Source organism: Pelecanus crispus, chromosome 2 (assembly GCF_030463565.1).
Source record: "Pelecanus crispus isolate bPelCri1 chromosome 2, bPelCri1.pri, whole genome shotgun sequence".
NCBI classification, from domain to species: domain Eukaryota; kingdom Metazoa; phylum Chordata; class Aves; order Pelecaniformes; family Pelecanidae; genus Pelecanus; species Pelecanus crispus.
Genome location: NC_134644.1, coordinates 56,587,829 through 56,604,298, shown reverse-complemented (window position 1 = coordinate 56,604,298; position 16,470 = coordinate 56,587,829). Strand labels below are relative to the sequence as shown.

Here is a 16,470-nt window from a genome sequence, read left to right as displayed (position 1 = left end):
CCTGCTAACCACGGCTGTGACAGCCAGACCCTGTAGATAACCCTGTAAAGAACTGCAAGGATGAACGTGGAGAGGAAGCAAAATATCAGTAGCTGTCACATGACATATGCGCCTGCCATCTTTCGCCCCCCTGGCCCTGTCTCACCTCCTCGGGGTGCAGCATACGTGCGCTTGCGTCCCTCGCGAGGTCTTTGCAGTTGTGCGGGCTGCAGGGCTTTTCCCCCTTGTTCACAATGAGTCTGGCTTCACCCCCACAAAAAGAAAAGTATACTTGAAGTCCTCCCTGTGCCAGTGGTACGCAAAGTAGTGGGGAGAAGAACGTTGCAGACTGGGTGAGGGCTGGGGTAACTGGGCTTTGGCAAACAGAAGACAGTACCTCAGAGAAGGCAGGTTTTGTTCACCTTGCAAGCTCTTCTGAGCATAGATTGTTTTGTTCCATTCATACGGCACCTACCAGCATGGTGGGGCAGAATTAATAATAGAAATTGCTTTATGTAGAGCTTTTTTCTTAATGTATTTTCACCCAGTCACACTGTGTTAGATGCTTGGCATGAAATTCCCCTTCAATTCAAAGGGAGAAAGGGATAGAGAAATTTCTTACCTACACTTGTTTTGGAATAGGAGCTTTTGCTGCATCTGGTGCATTTTGGGTTGTATTATTTGCTTTCAAGTAATATGACTATTCTGATAAGATAGTTTATCTAATTTCTGCTATAATGTCATGGAAAAATATAATTTGCAGAAGGACATCGATAAAAACTCTGGTTTGTGCTGGCCTTTGGAAACACAATTTGTGGTTTATGTGCTGCCGCCATCTGGTGATTGTTCTCCTGAAATGCAGCACAAAACAGATGCAGCTGTAGTGAAAGGGGTCAGCGCCGCAGCCCTGCTCCAGTGACAAGCAGTTCTGTACCCGATCTCTCTTACGGGCAAGTTGTAGAACTATGTATTACGTTTGGCTAGAAAATAAATATAAACCAGATCTTTCTCACCTCAGTTTGCTTGTTCATCACCATTTCTGCAACGTAGAAAGTGAATCAGTGTTACAGAACTTGTGCAGGAACATTAAAAGAAAGACTATGAATAGACGTTTCCTTTGGGATTTCAGTGGCACTACATGAAATGTTTAAGTTCATAGTCAACAGCCAGTAATCAGTGCAGTTGCCTATGGGGGACCTACTTCTTAGACTAAGGAAAGAGGACACAGTGTACTGGAAAAAGAGCAGATTTTATGGAATGTTACTGTAGGATCAAGTTTTGCCACATACATGGGAACTGATATGAATAACAACGTTTCTGTTCCTGGAATGCTGAAAGTTGTGCAAAATAATTTCTTCTGGTACACCAAGGTTGAGTGAGCTTCAGAAAGTCCACTGTTCTGGGTAACATCACTAAAAAAAGGGGTTCTTTGTGGCTTATGCAGAATACATGTTTTCAGGGGAGTTCTATTAGCTCTTAATAGCCACCTAGTAGAGTGTGATACTTAAAATTGGTGGTGGCTGTCCTCTCTGAGTAGCAGGAGAGGGGAGTTAAGCTGCAGCAGTTCTCCCATCACAGGACTGGACCATCTCTAATTGTGCCATGCAGCTGATGCATTCCTCCAGCTCATAGCCAGCTCATCTTGCAACATCATTTTGTGCGATGCCATAAGCAGGGCAGTGCTGTTAAGGATAACATACGGATTTACCAATTTGCAGAGCAGGTAGTGTGAAATGCCTAAATGGGAAGGATCCAGTAACTGCTCAAAATGAACCTGTTTCTATTTTGAAAGCACTGTTTGAAAATGTATTTTTGAAAGTCCATTTTTGTCATGTAGGACAGAAATTCTTGATTTTTTTTGCCTTGTGTGTTGCAAGATTTTGGAGAACCAGAACCTTCACACCTTCCACACACTGCCATTAGAGCTGTAGTGCTGGGCAGCTTTGGTGGACTGAGTACTTCTGAATACTTGATGCTTGTGTTTGAGAAGCAAAACACAAAACATCCAGAATGTAATAAAATATCTATTCAGTTCTGGCACTTCTGTGGACATGGTGTCACCTTCATTCACCCCATCTCTTATTGCATTCGATTACTGTTGAATTCAACTATTGTTGAATGGATGTGCTTCTTAAGGACTAATCAGTGAGATATTTGTGTGTCCATTTAACTCTGGGTGTGGGAATATTATGCATAGACTTAAGCCTGAATCTAGTTTCCCTGCTGAATTTAGCCTGAGTGTTTAAGCTGCAATTAAGTTAAAGCCTTGAGTTTTGTGTGAGAGACTGCAAAATGCCTTTGCTTATACAGTGAAGTGGAAAAGTCTTATTCTAACTCCTTCAGGCTTCTTTTTCTTTTAAAAAATATCTGACTAAATTGTGGCTTCTGTGCATTATGTAGTCCTGTGTATGTAGCAGATAGTTTTAGAAATATTTATCCACATTAATATCCAGCAACATTTAAATAGCTACAAAAAAATCTACAATTTGAACAGCATTGCTAGGCTGCAATTGGCCATTCTGCTTTTTTCCTATGACAGGATGAGCAGTCCAGATTTTAATTTGTGAATTTAAAATTCAAATTTGCACAAATGTTCTTGCATTTGAAGTTTTTGTGCCTGTGCTTCCCCACGTACTCAAATGATGTAGAAAAACAAATATTGAAGTACATTCATCAATGTTAATGTGATTCAAAAGGCATGCAAATAATGTGCTATTATTTACAAGCAGTGCAGTAGGTCTTATGGCATCTTTTGCAGTTTGCAAGTATTCTCTAGGCTGGAAACTAGCAAGAGGTTGTGTTATTTGCAGCCAAGTCCACAGAAAACCAGCTGCAGAGTCTTCAGAGGAACTCAGAACTGTACTCCAGCACTTTTTTTTTTTTAGTAATTAGGGAATATTCCTTCATTAATGTTGAACCTAGGAGCCCGATAGTTTCAGAGAGTTCCTGCACTGACGGTTGCTGAAAATGGAAGCCACTGTCTCTGCATGCAAATAAGGGGAGAGGAAAAAGTCTCTTAATGAAATTGGATTGATCAAGTAAAGGGCTGGAAAGCTGTGGGACCTTTGGGATTTGGAAGGCATGTACTTTCTTATACGATACAAAATGAAGCAGAAACCTGATTAGTAAGTTCCTCTTGCCTATTTTTATTTAAAATTCAGACAGAACAGAAATGGGATGCAGGAGCTAAACTCTCCCAGTTCAATTAGCACAGAAAGGCAAAGAGCCAAGGTTTTCCTCACCAAGGTCTTCAGGGGTGATTCTCAGGTTTCCTCTTTCCAGCATAGCCAGATGTATTCTCCACACAGGGCCCAGAGTTGTAATTTTTAGTTCATAGTTGAATACTGGTCTGAGTCTCTACTTCTTCTCCAAACATACTTTATCTTTCCTTGGTGTGATGCTCTGCATTTATTTGCAGAATCTCTACAGGTTTGGGTGTCTCCACACACTAGGAGAACTGAGTAGAGCTACATGAATAATGGATATTTTGGTTCAGTGGCTGAACCAAATGATCAGGGAAAAATGCAGTTTGGGTAGACTTGAAAGGAAAACAAGTTTTGCTTAATGTTCAGGTTATTTAACACATTTTTTGTGCCTTTCTTTTTCAAATTAAAAAATGTGGTTGCTTTTAGAAAAGAAAGGAAGCACATTTGAAAGAGAAAGGCAAGAGCATTTTAAAAATGTCAAAATAAACTATGTAAATTTTGGCCAACTTGCATCCCTCCTAAAGACAATCTTCCAGATGCTAAAATACTTTACTTCATTTCAATATAAGGAGTTATTGCTGTGAAGAAGTGGTGTCCCTAGGGTGACCTTGTCCACTGCTGAAAGGGCTTTAGAAGCTAGTCCATTCTGAGACAAACCACCACCCAGCATCCAGCCTGGACATTTTCAGAAACCTGGTAGATAGAGGAATTTGTCCTAGGAGACCAAGCAAAGACCTGCTTTGGACCCCTGCAAAGAGTCAGTCGCCTAGAAGAAGCTTGGGCTATGGGTATCCTTGCTGAGTATTAAATCCTGCCAAGAAAAAACTGTACTGTTACCATTGGCAAGCTATTAACATCACTGAAAATTTCACAAAGAGGGAAACTCTATTCCTTCTCAGGACAGCATCAGGCATGGTCTAATTTGCAGTCTCACTTAATCCCTATTTGGGACACTAAGAGGAAATGAAGGGATAAATTGGCCCACCCCTCACCCAAAACAGTTTCCCCAGTATGCAAATGCTACCCGCCATTATGCAAACGTTACCTGGCTTTGGTATACAGACATTAAACCAAAATATATTTACATAGGTTACACTGAGCTGCCTCAAATTGAAAAGGCTATCATGTTTGATCTAGTTTCGGCACAGCCCCAGCCTGCAGTGCGACCTGCCTTCCTAATGCAGCCCTGCTCCTTGTTTCTCCTGGGAGCGTGTTGTTCAGCTTGAAGTCCTTGTGGAAGCACATTGAAAATCTCTTCATAGCTTTTTTACCTCACCTTGAATTGGAGACCCATATTCATTTCTACTAAGTGTTTTTTTAAATTCAGACTTCCACTGAAATCAAGAGAATTTTGACTGGCTTTGCATAAAGTGTTACAGAGTCAGAAAAACATCTCATCTTTTAAAAACTCCTTATCTTCACCTGCCTATCTTCCTCAGGGCCTGGCACACTGGGTAGGATCTTGCAAGTCAGTGTGGGATGTAATGATTAAATTAGGCATCTGAATGTAGTTGGAAAAGAACTGCAGCTCAGACCCTCAGAGACATCTCTTTGCGCTTGCTATATGGGGAATTTAAGCCTTTACTCTAGGGGTATTAGTTCATTACACATCTAATATGTAGGTAGGTGCAAATTAGATGACTAACTCAGGTGAAGGTGATTACTTGGTCTGAGGACATGAAATCACAGTAACAAGCACCAGTGAACTGCACTTAACATGGTTTTCCTTCTACACTTTTCTTCTCATTTTTAAGTTTCTATTTTGCTAACATAAAAACTGTAGAAACTGGATCTATGCTCAGAATGGTCATTAGGTCCTATTATATTACCATTTTAAATTCATACACAGCCAGCCTTTCAGAGTGGTTTGAGCTTTGATTTGTGTACACACCTTGCATGTTTAATCAATGACAGCCTTGATAGCAGAGCACACATCACACCTCCTTCCAGGGCAAGCCCAGGGAGACACATGGAGATCTTTCTGTAGCCTAACTGTAGTGATATTAACTTGGTCTGCAGACATTTCATCCAAACGTCTCACCTTGTGCCTAAAGATCAGCCCAGAGTCCACCGTCACATGTTTTGGGTAGTTCCCTAGCTAGTGCATGAATGTAAATGTGGGTGGGAAGGCTGTGTGGTTGCAATACGCAAACCCAATTCACTGTTGTGGGAACAGATGCATCACATTTATTGTAATAAATGGGTCAAACCTGGCTACAGCCACTTGGTTTTAACCAGGTCAGAAGATGAATTCTAACTGTACTTACACTTTCATTAAAAGTTAGAGGGTCTTTCCGTGTATATAATTTCTAGTAGCATGCCAGCTACTTTGGTGTCCTGCATGTCTCAGGAGAAAAACAGGCACCTTAAAGCACTAGGTAAGCAGATAATGTGGTCTTCTATTCTGCAAACTTTAAAGCCTGAATGTCAGTTTTTACTATTGTAGGATACAATTGAGTATTTGAGACTCAAATAATTTGAGTTGGATGTACAGCAGCTGAAACATTTCAGCTTTTAAAAATTTTTCCTAAGCCTGCCTTTCTTCATTTTTATGTATGGAAAACTATAGGCCAGACTGAAACACCGGAAGCAACATCTGGCAAAGATGCAAAGGGTAATTGAAACAGCTTTAAAAAAAGTTTAGAGAAGCTGTAGAGCAGTCTCCCTGGGGGAGAAGCTGAACCATGATGTTGGTTGTGGGAAACTGCAAGGATGAGTTTTGAGACCACCCACAAACCAGACAATTTTCAGCAACATCGCTGCAGATTTTGTAATGTGTGAGATGGGAAACACATATTTCTCATCTGAAATAGGAAAGTGACTGACTGACTGATGTGCTGCTGATGATACCAGGATTGGCAATGCAAGTAATTAATTTAAAAACCATAAAATGATATTTGGTTTTGATTTTACAGTTGCTGCCTACAAATAGATTGTGTGATTTTCATTAATTGATGCCCAAGATACATTTAATAAAGCCCATAGTCTGTTAATGTGTGAAAACATAATTTGTAGACCCTTTTTTTTTTTTTTCATTTTCCAATTCACACAAATCAAAATTAATAACTCAGGATTCAGAACTGCTAGGTGAATTGTCATATTTTCATGGATGTAATCAGAAGATAAAAAGCCCTAGGATTCAGTAGTGGTTATGTATGCAAGGAACAAGAGAGGAATTCTATCCAGAGTGTCTCAGTCTCCATCCCTTCCCTTCCCCAGCAGACTCCCTCAGCATGCTCCCCTAACTCTGGTTTTGTGCTAGCTATCTGAGAATGAGGGTGTTATCTGAGGATGAAGGTTATCCAAAAGTGCAAGTTATCCAAGGGCTGAGAGGTACTGGGATGTACAGGATAACTGAGGGTTTACTTTCAGGCATTTGTACTTTTAAAGAGGCTTGGCTTTTATTCGTTAAATCAGCTAGTTAATGGTGTATAATTTATTTAATTGCAAAAGTTGGGGTACTAATTGATTTAGCCAGATGATGTGGCTGCTAGATTAGAAACCTTCTCTGGAGTAAATCTAGAATATCTTCCTCTTGCCTTTATGTCTTGCCATGCAACCCTACGTCATCTCTACTTGTTACTGTGATTTCCTGTCCTCAGACCAAAAAACAACAAAGATGATACATGGTGCCTCAAAGTAGAGACAAACTGGTCTAGGGAGAGGTTAGGGCAGCTCCCTTTCCCTGCAGAATTTACCTGGTTGAAGCCATTGAAACTACACAGGTATGAATGAGACTTGGTCTGAGCCAGTTCTAACAATCTAGCCAAATCTAACAAATTTTAGCAATGGAAAACAAGTGGTTGGCTGCTTTATAGGTTATTTACATTGTATATGTTGTGTGAATACATAAAAATCTGAAATCTGCAGTTGATGATTACACTGGTGAATAAGTCAACACTTATTAACATCAACAGTAGCTATCCTGAGCACATTTTGTTATTTTTTTCTGGTTGTAGCAATATTGAAGATTTCTGGCCAGGATCAAGAATATTTCTAGAAATGTACACTTAATGTGCCCCTGCTTAGCTCTGTGTTAATTTTGGCTGGGTACTGCTTTCTGTCTGTCTTTCTAATTTTTCTTATCCTTTTGTTTTCCCCAGCAGAGGTGATGGTGACAAGAACAAGCAGCTTCCAGTCAGACAGCAGTGGGTTCATGGAGGAGCTGCCAGAACCTGTAGTTTTGCAAGTAAGAAATGATCAATAGTCATCAGTAGGTCTATGAAAACTCTAACCCTGGCACAAGTAACATAAAAAAATCATGGAGTTCTGAAAGCTTCATGAAAACAAATTCATCCTCCTAGAAAACTTCAGAAGGTGAGAAGCTTTCTCAGAACTTTGTGCAACTCTTCCACCACACTAATGCAAGATTTGTGCAAGTTTACAGGCATTAGGGAAGAAATATTACAAGAATCTTTGATTCTTTGGTTCATTGGGTATTTACAGATGTATTTAAAGATGTTCTGGGGGTGCCCAGGGCAAAATAGTGGTGGGCAAACTAGTGTGATAGAACAGATGTAGTATTTCAATTCCTCTTTTTTTTTTTTTTTTTTTTTTTTTTTCCCCCTTCAGAATGCATCTTTGTCAGGAAAGATTAATTTTATTTCTGATAGCCACAATCAAGAAACAGCTCTGTCACACAGGATGTTTTTTCCTATGTTAAATCAAGATTTTCAACAAAAGCCAGATGATTCTGTTGATAAGGTCTTCATCGCAGCTTCTGGAAGCATTTTGACGGTACCTAGATCAACAAAAGCATGCAGTGAGCAGGGAGAAGAGACTCATCTGCTGCTGACTGCAGAAAATGGCAAGTATCAGGCCTATAATGCTGAGCCACAGACTTTTGTACAAGAAATGTTATGTGACATAGACAAGAAAGAGGATAAAACTGGAAGGAAGCAACTGGAAAAAGAGGACTACATAAAAGAGCATAGTCCTTGTTTTCAGGGTGATACTCAGGGTGAAGGAGATCCTAGCTCCTCGAAATTTGATCGTCATTTATATTTTAGTACAGAACACAAAAAGGTGAATGTAACCTTCATTGAACTGAGCGATATAAACCCTGCAGTCATCAGTGAGAGCAAAATCAGAGGCAAACATGAAGTTGAGAGGCGCCTGATTGAAAAGGACATTGGAGTTGCATGTCATGAAAGTGCCCATCAAGGTCATACAGGATGTGTTAAAGGACCTTGGTGGGGAGCAGAAGTGGTCAGCAAAGATGGTACCCTGCTTGCAGTGAATGAGGTGACAAATGGGCAGCAGTTCTGCAAAATGGATGGTGATTCAAACAATACAAAATGCTTCCCCAAAATGGGGCTCCCAGAAACTCCGCGGCGGGGCTCAGCAGTGCGAAGTGGGGGCAGTGCCACTTCAAGATGTTCTCTGCAAGTATCTCAGAGGCGTCCCTCCCGCCTAGTGGAAGGGCCTGGATTAAGTTCATCTGAAGGTCAAGAGACTGGTAGCATAGGGGAGACGTTAGGTGCCAACAAATCAGAACAGGGAGACACTGTCCAAAATGGTGAAATGGCTTCCACTCCTCTGAAATCTGTTACTGTTCAGATGTCTTCAGGGCTGGAGTTTACTTCAAGGGTGAAGTGCACAGGGCAAAATGTTCTTGTCAGTGAGAGCCTTGCCAGGGAAGATCTTGTGGACTTCTTTGAGAGTGGTCCTCTCATACGGTCAGACCCAGGGGCTTTGAAGGGTAGTGTGAAGCAGACCACTGAAGCCTCCAGCCAAACTGACATCCATGCCAGGAAACCCAGGTGGCCACTACTGCTTCATCCACCCCACAGTCACCTGAAAAAATCAGCCTCTCTTGACACCATGCTTTGTGGCAAAAACAAGTCACACTACTGGGGTGAAGCCTCTGGTGCTGGGGGTGTGCAGGGCAGTCACTGCTGTCACTGCTGCTGCTGCTATGGCTGTTGCCTATGGACCTTCCCTGTGGGTGTCTCTCCCCATCACCCTGTGGGCTGCTGCTCAAACCATGCCTCCACCGAGCTGCAGCTCTTGAAAACGCTGATACTCCTACAGGACACTGCAATAGGTAATCTTGCTCCGGTGAGTAGGTTTCTTCATATACATGGACAGCTGACACACTTATGAGCTAAACGCATAAGCTGCCTTTTCCTTTTCTATCCTGCCATGCTTGCTTCTTTAGAGAGACATATCTTGGGAATGTAACTGAGGAAATGGATGGGGAAAGAAGCATTCCATTCTGGACAAAAAAAGGCAAACATATCTGTGTGCCTTCAGTTTTGTTGGGCTGCTTCTTTTATTAACTTATGTACATCAGTTCAGTCTTAAAATGGTTACTGCAAACTACGTGATAAAGTTTACAGGTCAAATGAAGAGATGAGAATGAGTTTCAGTGAGTTCCTGTGAATCAGCTGAGTTACAGTAACCGAGTAACTTACTGGACTGCAGAAAATGCAAGGTTATATGATTTAGTGCAATCCTCTTTTACTGAGAACTCATCTAGGTTTATATTATTGAGTGTTTTTTAAAGACTAACTGTGAACACCCAGTTACATACCATAAGCCAAACTGCTCTAAATCAAAGTGAATTGCAACTTCGCAGAGCCTCAAGCCATTTTACCATGGTAGAATAAGAAGTTTGCCTTAAATCTAAAGTCCCGCTAAGATGAATGTTTGCAATAAAAATACTGATAGTAAAAAGCCACCAGGTTTTTATTTCTTCATTCAGAATTGCTGAGAGTTCCCAAAAGTTGTGAAAGACTCGGGGTGCATTGGGGAAGAAAGCACTGAAGGGAGTCAGGAGTGGCTTTTGCGTCCTAAGAAAGATGTGGAAGGAGCAGCATACCTCCTGCTGGCTTGCCAGTGTTTCCATTTTTCCTCCTCTCTTTGCCCTTCATAAGGAAATGAAACTTGAACTGTTGCACAAATTGGGGAAGAAAATTATTAGGTAAAAGTTCCAAAAAGTGAAACTGGTGAGTTTTATGCTGACACATCACTGAATATATAGATCTGTAATGTCTTGTCTTTGAACAGTGTATTGGAAAATACGCTTTTTGTCAGTGATCTTGCTGTTGCCACAAGATGGCAGTGAATCAGTACCTTATGCTGGACTGGGAAGCCTTTTTTCGTTGATGGACTAGTATTTTATCACTCTTCTAACGGGGGATAATGGTGATTTGTCGGCTTTAGTCTGTGGACAGGGAATGTGGGAGGAACAGACTTTGCAGCGTACTGTTATCTGAGATCTGTTCTTAGGGATATGGTTGCACACCCAAGTCACTGTGCAGGATTTACTGAGTATTAGCCACTCTGCAGAGATTACAACAGTGCCTACTTTGTACTTTGCATTAAAGGTAAGATAGTTTGTACATCTTTTACTGAGAGAAGCTCGCTCAGGTTACGTCTCATTTACCAAGGGCATGCACCACAGAGCAACTGTTAGACAGTAAATTTACCCTGTTTACATGCATCTTACCTTAAACAAGGTCTTGCATCAGTAGTAGTCCTGGAACAGTTAGTCCCCCCTCCATCCTTGCTGAGCCTGAACTCTGAATAAGTCTATGTGAACTTGTGCTCTGTGATATGCTCAAAGAGTCAGTGCCAGGGGAGCTGCCCATACCTTATCTATAAGGGCTGACACGACTTTTTGCCAAACCTACCCACATTGTGCCTCTTGTGTCTTATGTATACTCCTTTCTAGATTTTTGTTAGCCTTGAGGAACCCACTAGAAATTTGTCTGTGGCCCATTGGCTTCTCCCTAGTGACCTGAATGACAGGAGCTCTTCAAGTTAATTTGGGCATGCTGTTTTGATGGCTAGCAGTCCTCACTCTGCTCAGATGTGGCAGTGGGTAGAAGAAATAATGATTACTATGTGGGCACTGCTCACTTGCACCCCACACACTCCCATCTAGGAACAAGCAAACTGTCTGAGAATCAAGACTATAGTTTGGGGTTGAGGGCAAATGAGCAATCAGCTAACACTTAATCTGAAGGTGCTCATAATACATCTGACTGCCTCAGTGGGGTGAAATTGCTGCCCTGACCCACAGCATCAAGAGCACCAGCTGAGCTCCACATGGACACTTAGGAGAGCTCACCTCCACTGCAGTCACAGGACTGGCCCTATCAAACCACTATTAGTCTCTAATTAGCCCTTTCTGGTGCAATCCCATGGCTGTTAGAGCTAGATTTTTAAATTTACTGCTATGGGATGGTTTCTCCCTGGGTCACACACATCAGAAGTGTGCCTGACATAGTAGCTGCATTGAAATGGGGATTGAGAATGAGGTTTTTCGAATGCATGGGGAGCATCTTTTGCCCTCTAGCTGAGGCTGATCCCCCAGCAGGGAGGGTTTCCTCATGTTTCAGGCCTTGCTGGGACTGAGGGACACATTCAAGCACACAAACATGAAGACATCATCAAAGGACATGATTGCAGGAGTCCAAAGAGATGGGACATTTCCAGGCTTTGCAAACATGCCTCTTGTTCCCTATCAGTTACAGTGGTCAGCAGTGGAGTGCAGGTTTCTACACTGTCTTCCCATGGCTAACAAGACACCAAAATCTGCCAAGATAGGAATGTGCCAAACACCTTCTTGCACTCGGAGCAGTTTCAGCATAATAGGGGAGCATGCTTTCAGAAGGCAGACGGTACTGTCTCTAAAATCACTTGGATGATGCTGTCTGCATTGCTGCCCTGAATGAGGTGTGAAAAGTCAAGGAAAAGTCTTTAATGTGGCTAGAAACTTAGACATTTTGATGTCACTAGTGGTCTGCCATTGTGTTAGTCCTGTGCTACAAAGTAGTAACTTGCAAATCTTCTTATAATTTTGATGTACCATTCCTGTTCGTTCATCTCCCCTGCCTTGAGACATTCCTGGTGTAGGTGGCTACATCAGGGCAGATGTAGATTGTAGAATCATTTAGGTTGGAAAAGACCTTTCAGATCATTGAGTCCAACCATTAACCTAACACTGCCAAGTCCACAATGATCAGTCATACTGGATACCTCTCTCAGCAAAGAGTAATGGTCACAGTTATGGCATACATTCTCTCACTATTACAGATGTCTGCTTTCGGATCAGAACATTGCTCTGTTGAAGTAGTTGCATGTACATCTGGTGCAGTAAATATCTGCATTTGGCTAGATAAATCCAATTCTATGTTTCTAACTGGTAATAGATGAGAAATTATCATGTAACACTTAGCAGAAACCATCAGGAAAGATACTTTTCCTTCTCATAGTTCTTATATATCTTCCTTCTCTCCTTCTTTCTCCTTTTCAAAACAGTTTCTAACTTCCAGTGGACAGTAATTTAACCTATCATTAACCCATAGCAACTCACCCTACTCAAATATAATGTCTGACAACAGTGCAATAACATCAGAATTTGGCACATTGTGCCAGGTCTTTGATCAAAGTCTGTTTCCTCTTCAATGGCAAAAATTAAATTCTCACTGGCTCGAGTAGTGCCAGCACTTAATCCTACGTACTTTAGGAGAAAAGGTGGTGACTGAGATGCAACTGATGCACCCAGTGCAAACTCACTTGAAGTGCCATCTGGACTTTCACGGCAGCTGCTCATAGAGTCCCTGTTGTGCGGGTAAGAGGAGGACCCATGTTGTTCAGGCTGTCAGCTTCAAACACATTTGACATGGAAGTGCTCAAAGAAAAGTAGTAAAGTGGGATGTCTTCTTGCTTTTCTGTGTAGTTTACCCTCCATGAAATAGAAGTGATGAAGAGCTCCTGCCAGCACTTCCAGGAGAAGCTGGATGAGATTGAACAGCACCTGACTGAACAGCAGGTGTTGTTTTCCAGCACGATGCCAGATGAAGAAAGGTAATGGCAGCCCAACACACTTACCTAAATCCAAAGCTAGCATCAACAACAGCCCGTGGGCACATGCAACATGTCTAGTCACTTGTGTTACCACAGCACTTCTGGTTGGTGAGGTGCAGCTGTGGACATCCCGCAAGTGGAGGAGAAATGTATTGTGATGTGATTTTTGCTCAGAGGAAAGTCCAGCTTCTCTCCACACTGGCCAAGGCTCTTAAACATAAGCATTTTGAGAGGGATGATTGCTTCATAGATGCAGGCTAGATTTTTAGTGTGCAACTACTATGTTTTAATAGTAATAGGAACACAGGAACAGATGTCAGTCAGCTGGAGCTTGGTGTCCCAGGTCAATGCTGGGTTCAGGGAAGGAGGTGCAAGTGATCTCTGACAAATCAGTCCACTTAGGCCATGTACTTAGTGCTCATGATCAATGGGGTGATGATACAGGAAAAACTGAACTAGCTGATCATGGACTCAGCCCAAGTTCACAGGTATTACTGAGAAGCCTCAAGCTCACAAAAAGTTACAGGGGGCTTCTTGTCTTGAGCTGCCTGAAAGTACGGCATTTACACAGTCTTTGTGTTGGCAATAAATCAGAAGTGATAAACCTGCCCAGACTCAAGCTGGCTCTGCAACTGCAACATGTTTGATCTTGCATCTAGGATAATCAAAGAAATGAGAGTCAAGCAGACAAGGTGTCGTGGTTTAGCCCCAGCCAGCAACTAAGCACCACGCAGCCGCTCGCTCACTCCCCCTACCCCGATGGGATGGGGGAGAGAATCGGAGGAGTAAGAGTGAGAAACACTCCTGGGTTGAGATAAGAACAGTTTAATAATTGAAATAAAGTAAAATAGTAATGCTAATAGTAACAGTATAATAATGATAATAATAATAATGATACACGAAGCAAGTGATGCACAATGCAATTGCTCACCACCCGCCGACCGATACCCAGACAGTTCCCGAGCAGCGATCGCTGCTCCCCGGCCAACCCCCCCCAGTATATATACTGAGCATGACGTCATATGGTATGGAATAGCCCTTTGGTCAGTTTGGATCAACTATTCTGGCTGTGCCCCCTCCCAGTTTCTTGTGCGCCTGGCAGAGCATGGGAAGCTGAAAAAGTCCTTGACTAGCATAAGCAGTACTCAGCAACAACTAAAAACATCAGCATGTTATCAACATTCTTCTCCTACTAAATCCAAAACACAGCACTGTGCCTGCTACTAGGAAGAAAATTAACTCTATCCCAGCCGAAACCAGGACACAAGGGCTGTTGTTTATTATTTTGTAAGGCATCCTGTGATCATGGGTAAAAACAAGACCTTTACAGAGGGAGATACAGGAATTATGCTGGGGCTGAGGAAGAGGAGGGTGTTCACTGCTCACTCAAGTGTGCTTTTAATGCTGTCTCTACAGGGAGGAAGGCAGACACCTGCAACTCTTACGGCGAGCTGTTCGGCAGGAGGTTGCGGAGCTGGAATTTCATCTGAATGATCAAGCTTGCCAGGTCAGGGAGGGCATCCTTACGGTACGTTGCACAAGCCACTGCTCTGGGTCATGTAGGGAGAGTTTAAAGTCTGTCCTGCTATTCAGTGTTCGAAGTGTTAACTCTGAGGTACAGCTGAATAAACCTTTCAGTGCCAAGAATAGGAGGATTTCTGGTAAGAGACTTACAATTTACATCTTTGACTCTCTTTCTCTTTGACTATGCTGCTTGAGCTCAACCACCCAGGAAAAGTGCCAATACTTACAGAAGTGACTGTACTCTCCTCTCCTCTATAAAGGTCCCGTGATTTTCAGAATAAAGAGACAGGCAGTCAGCCTACAGAGTTACGGATAAATGGTTACTGGTCTGGTTCTTTTCTAGAACAGCTCTCCATTTGGTAAGGAAAGGTAAAGAATACATGATCAAGGGATTGGTTACTTGTCTTTGATTCTTCCCTGACAAACTTGGGTTAGAGGGTGAAAACTGCAATGGTCACAGATTGAAGTCCATTTGGAGATTTTCCATTAGGCAGTTAGATCTATCTGTTGGAACAAAATGTCCTTTAGGCCTTTTTCCTCCTTTTTATAGCAACATCTCCTTTGCCAGATATTGCATGTCTTCTTCAGACCAAGCAGAAGAAGCAGGCATGCTTCATATACTCTTGTGTATCCTGCTTGATTCCTTTTATTATATTTTTATTACTGCAATATGCTTTTCCTTCTATTTTCTCTGCAGCAGCTGGACCAATTACTAGTAGAACAATCCCATCTGTTTTCCGAGCTCGGACTCTGTGATTGGAAGGGTGAAAGAAAAACCCAGAATAAACACGCATTTCCAGGTGCTGCTGACACTGTGCATCCTCGAAGCGGGTGCTCAAAAATGGTGTTCCAAAGAGCTCCTAGCAAAAACACCACAGCAACAGGGTTACTCTCTGCCCTGCAGTTGGGGGCACCCCCAACGCAGTTTCCTACCAGGACAATACCCAAGCTAAATTCAACAGAGTCTGATACACAGGAGATCTCCACCAATAAAAAGGAAATAAAAGGACCTCCCCAAGCAAAAACGGGCTTTAAGGCATTTTTACACAATGTAAGGACATGTTTCAGTCTCATCCTCAAGGTTCTAAGTGGAAGGGATTGCTGATCTGCAATGCAGTTTTACTATTCTGTGTCTCATTGCCACAGCCTAGGTCAGGACCTTTTCCTACTAAGCCAAAGGGATGGAGCCTGTGTTTCAGGGCACTTGCAGTCTATATAGACAACACAGGTAGAACTAGGACTGGACCTGCCTTGATATTTCTCAGTAAGCTGTAGCAATGATCTAGATGCTCCAGAGTGAAGAACGTATAAATACATGGATGGTATTTGCCTGGCTTGCTTGAACATTGAATGCAACTGTTTGACTAATTAGTATATTCAACCCTCTCCCACGGTGTGAAATTAGTAATTTATGGCTTCAATTTGCAGAGACAATTATCCAGCTTTACAAGGGCAGTCAAGTCAGTGAACTGGAAGGTTTGTTGTTTTTCTGAAGAAATCAGAAGTCAGCATTTCTGACTGATCTGATCTTACAATGTAACCATAAAAAATTGTTTGCCTGCCTTTCCAAGTATAAAATATTCCTAGAAAATCTCTCAGATAGCTGCCGTATCATTTAATGGTCTCTTCCACCTAAGCATATGTCCCAATTTTTAAAGGACTGATCATTTGCTTAAATGAACAACTAGGGTTAAATTCTGCATAAACTTCATGTAAACACTATGGGAGGGAATGCTCTTTACAGTAGTTTCTTGATTTATGTTGATATTACCACTGATATTATCAAGCAGAATCAGGTTCTTTAGCACACAAATCAAAGAATGAAAACCATAGGCATTGAGGAACAAGGAATTGAAATATTTGAGATCATCTTTTTTCATCTTTTGCACCCATTTCCTTTTAAGACTAGTCTTGGTCATTCTCTCAAGATACAAAGAAAATA

At 42.0% G+C, this 16,470-nt stretch overlaps 1 protein-coding gene across 1 annotated transcript in view; it reads left to right on the top strand.

Moving 5' to 3' along the window:
• ITPRID1 (ITPR interacting domain containing 1) overlaps positions 1 to 15,616 on the top strand; it is a 33,788-nt gene extending 18,172 nt beyond the window's left edge. The window contains 6 exon segments of the mRNA XM_075704543.1: positions 7,289 to 7,374; positions 7,758 to 9,245; positions 12,877 to 13,004; positions 14,421 to 14,532; positions 15,226 to 15,585; positions 15,587 to 15,616. Of these exon segments, the coding sequence (XP_075560658.1) occupies positions 7,289 to 7,374; positions 7,758 to 9,245; positions 12,877 to 13,004; positions 14,421 to 14,532; positions 15,226 to 15,585; positions 15,587 to 15,616 (2,204 nt within the window).
• Positions 15,617 to 16,470: the final 854 nt, after the last annotated feature.